Here is a 3,153-nt window from a genome sequence, read left to right on the forward strand (position 1 = left end):
GGAGGGAGAGAGAAAGCAATGTGGAGAACAGTCTTTGTTCAATAACCCTTTTACTGAGAACAGACAAGCTGCCAGGGGAGACTATAGGTCCTTCCCTCTCCTTCTGGCCATTCTTCCACCACTTGCTAACCCATCTAGCTCATACCTGACAACTCTGCTGCATGTCCATCTGCATCTCCATACTCAAACTCCAGAGTGGGGCAGTCCACAGAGCCCTGTAATGGAAAAATTTTTCTGGTAACTGAGGTAAAGTAGGAAAAGGGGTTGCCAAGGAAAGATTATACCTTTATTTCATCTTCTTCCCCTCTTGGAGACCAAATGGAGACCAATTTTAGATCAGGGAGACAGCTAGATTCTATTTGGGCTTTTCATCCCAAAGGTACCTTCATCCAAGTCAAAACTTGAAGCTCATTGTGGGAGGGGCTGAGGATTCTTATATAGAATCAGAAAGTCTGGGTAAAGGGCAGGATCCCAAACAGATATGAAAGCTACAATCTGTGCCAACAGCTAATCAACATAAACACAGACTAGAGGAACATCTAGCTGAAATATACAAAAATGAGACAGACAGAAACAAAAGAAAACTGGATCCTAGCCTTAGTTCTGTCATCAACTGCCTGACATGGGGCAAGTTCCATGCTGTGGATCATAGTTCCTCATCTATAAAAGGTTCTTCAGTTCTAACATTCCACAACTTTAGAATTGTCATAGAGGGTACCACTTCCACTCTAAGTTGTAGTAAAGGATGGATTGCCTATGTCTAAATTTATAGTTCTATTAAAAATACTGCTTTTTTTTTTCTTTTTTGAGACAATTTCACTCTGTGTCCTGGTTAGAATGCCATAGCTCACAGCAACCTCAAATTTTGGGGCTCAGGTGATCCCCTTGCTCAGCCTCCCAAGTAGTGGGACTATAGGTGCTTGCCAAAACACTTAGCTAGGTTTTGGGTTTTTTTTTTTCTTTTCTCTATTTTTAGTAGAGACGGGCCTCACTTTTGCTCAAGCTGGTCTCAAACTCCTAAGTTCAGGCGATCCACCTGCCTCAGCCTCCCAGAGTTCTAGGATTACAGGTTTAAGCCGCCACCATGCCTGGCCTAAAAATACATTAAATATAATCCCATCTTGTAAATTCTTTAAGCATTTTGAGGTATTTCTTCAAGTATAAATTAATATATATCAATATTTTAAATTCTCAATCTCAGCTCTGTCACATACTATGTGATCTTAGATATAAGTTAACCTCTCTGCTTCAGGATGCTATAAAAAATACACTGGTCTTTGCTCTGGGATTCTGGCACAGAGCCCCCAAAACCCTTAGAATTTCCTAAGTGACAGGATTTTCTATTATTATTAATGAGCCCTTGTCAACCATACCAGAATTTATGCTAATGAGATGACTCATGGTGGGAAAGACCAAGCTCTTGATTTGCGGGTTTAACTGTCAGTAGCATCCCTATCACCAGGGAGGGGAGGAGAACTAGAGATTAAGTTTAGTCACATGGCCAGGGGTTTAATCTTGCCTAAGTAATGAAATCCCATATGAAAACACAGAAACAGAACTAAGCTCAGGCAGCTTTTGAGTTGGTGAACACACACATGTGGTAGGAAGGTGGTGCCCCAGAGAGGGTATGGAAGCTCCACACCAATCTAGCCCCATACTTTGCCCTATGCGTCTCCTCCATTGGCTATTCCTGAGTTGTATTCTCTATAATAAAATTCTAATCATAAGCATATGATTTTGAGTTCTATGACTCACTCTAGCAAATTATGGAACCTGAAGGGAGGGTCATGATAATCCTTAACCTGTAGTTGGCCAGGTGGAAGTAAGTGTGTTTGGCCAAGGACCCCCTACCTGTCCTGGGGGGACTGGGGTCTAAAGTAGGAGCAGCCTTGTAGGACTGAGCTCTTAACTTGTGGGGTCAGTGTTCACTCTGGGTAGTGTCAGAATTGAATTGTAGGATATTCAGGGAGTTGTTGGAAAATGACGTGCTCAGTTTTCTCATCTGTAAAATGAGGATAATAATAGGACTTACTTCATAGGGTCATTATAAGGACTGAATTGAGTTAATGTAGAAAAGGCACTTAGCATACCACCTAGCACTTGTCAGCACTGTGTGGGTGGTTACTCTACTTACAATTTTAATATTACATTATAAAGGCATTCTTCTCATATTATTATGACTATCACTTTAAATGGCTGAATAAGCAGTTATTTATTGGTTTACTTAAATTAAGTTGGTTTTAATTTTTATTATATGCTTGAAGCTAGAACAAATATACTTAATTTTTTTTATATTGAGGATATTTTCTAAGGATAGATTTTTATAAAGGGAATTAATGAATCAAATCTTATGAATATTTTTATTTTGTACATGAGAAGTTGTTTCCCAAAAACATCATATCAATTTATATTGCCAGCAGGCAAACTATATTTAAATTTATTATAGCAAACATTTTCAAACTTTTGGATTAAGGGAACCTGTAGGGAAAAAAGGTGAAGAATGACATAAGATTGTTACTGTTTTATTCAGGTAAGTAGGGATTTTAAAATATCTTTAAAAATATGTATATTTCAAAAAAAATAGTTTAATGCCCCCCATATGAAAGACAGAATCTCAGAATAAATGGCAGTCATTAAAAACATTGTTTTCCAGGCCAGGCCCAGTGGCTCATGCCTGTAATGCTAGCACTTGGAAAACTGAGGCAGGTGGATTGCCTGAGTTCCCAGGTTCAAGACCAGCCTGAGCCAGAGCCAGACCTTTTCCCTAAAAATAGCCGGGTGTTGTGGTGGGCGCCTGTAGTCCAGCTACTCAGGAGGCTGAGGCAAGAGAATCACTTGAGCCCAAGAGTTTGAGGTTGCCATGAGCTACAATACCATGGCATTCTACGGAGGGTGATAAAGTGAGACTCTGTCTTAAAAATGAAACAAAACAGTGTTTTCCAAACTTTTTAGGAGAATTATGTATTTCACGTCATGTCCCAACAAGCATACAGAGGAACAAAATTCAACAAAATTAGCTGGGCATTGTGGTGGGTGCCTGTAGTCCCAGCTACTGGGAGGCTGAGGCAAGATAATCACTTAAGGGCAGCGCCTGTGGCTTAAAGGAATAGGGCGCCGGCCCCATGCCGGAGGTGGCAGGTTCAAACCCAGCCC

General features: G+C 40.4%; 1 protein-coding gene across 1 annotated transcript in view; it reads right to left on the reverse strand.

Moving 5' to 3' along the window:
• Positions 1-3,153, reverse strand: part of STRIP2 (striatin interacting protein 2) — a 48,617-nt gene that overhangs the window by 41,947 nt on the left and 3,517 nt on the right. The window contains exon 2 of the mRNA XM_003789740.3: positions 146-215. Within this exon, the coding sequence (XP_003789788.1) occupies positions 146-215 (70 nt within the window). The remainder of the gene's footprint in view (positions 1-145; positions 216-3,153) is intronic.

This window comes from Otolemur garnettii, unplaced genomic scaffold, assembly GCF_000181295.1.
Source record: "Otolemur garnettii isolate 467f Iridium unplaced genomic scaffold, OtoGar3 scaffold00037, whole genome shotgun sequence".
In the NCBI taxonomy this organism is placed as follows: Eukaryota; Metazoa; Chordata; class Mammalia; order Primates; family Galagidae; genus Otolemur; species Otolemur garnettii.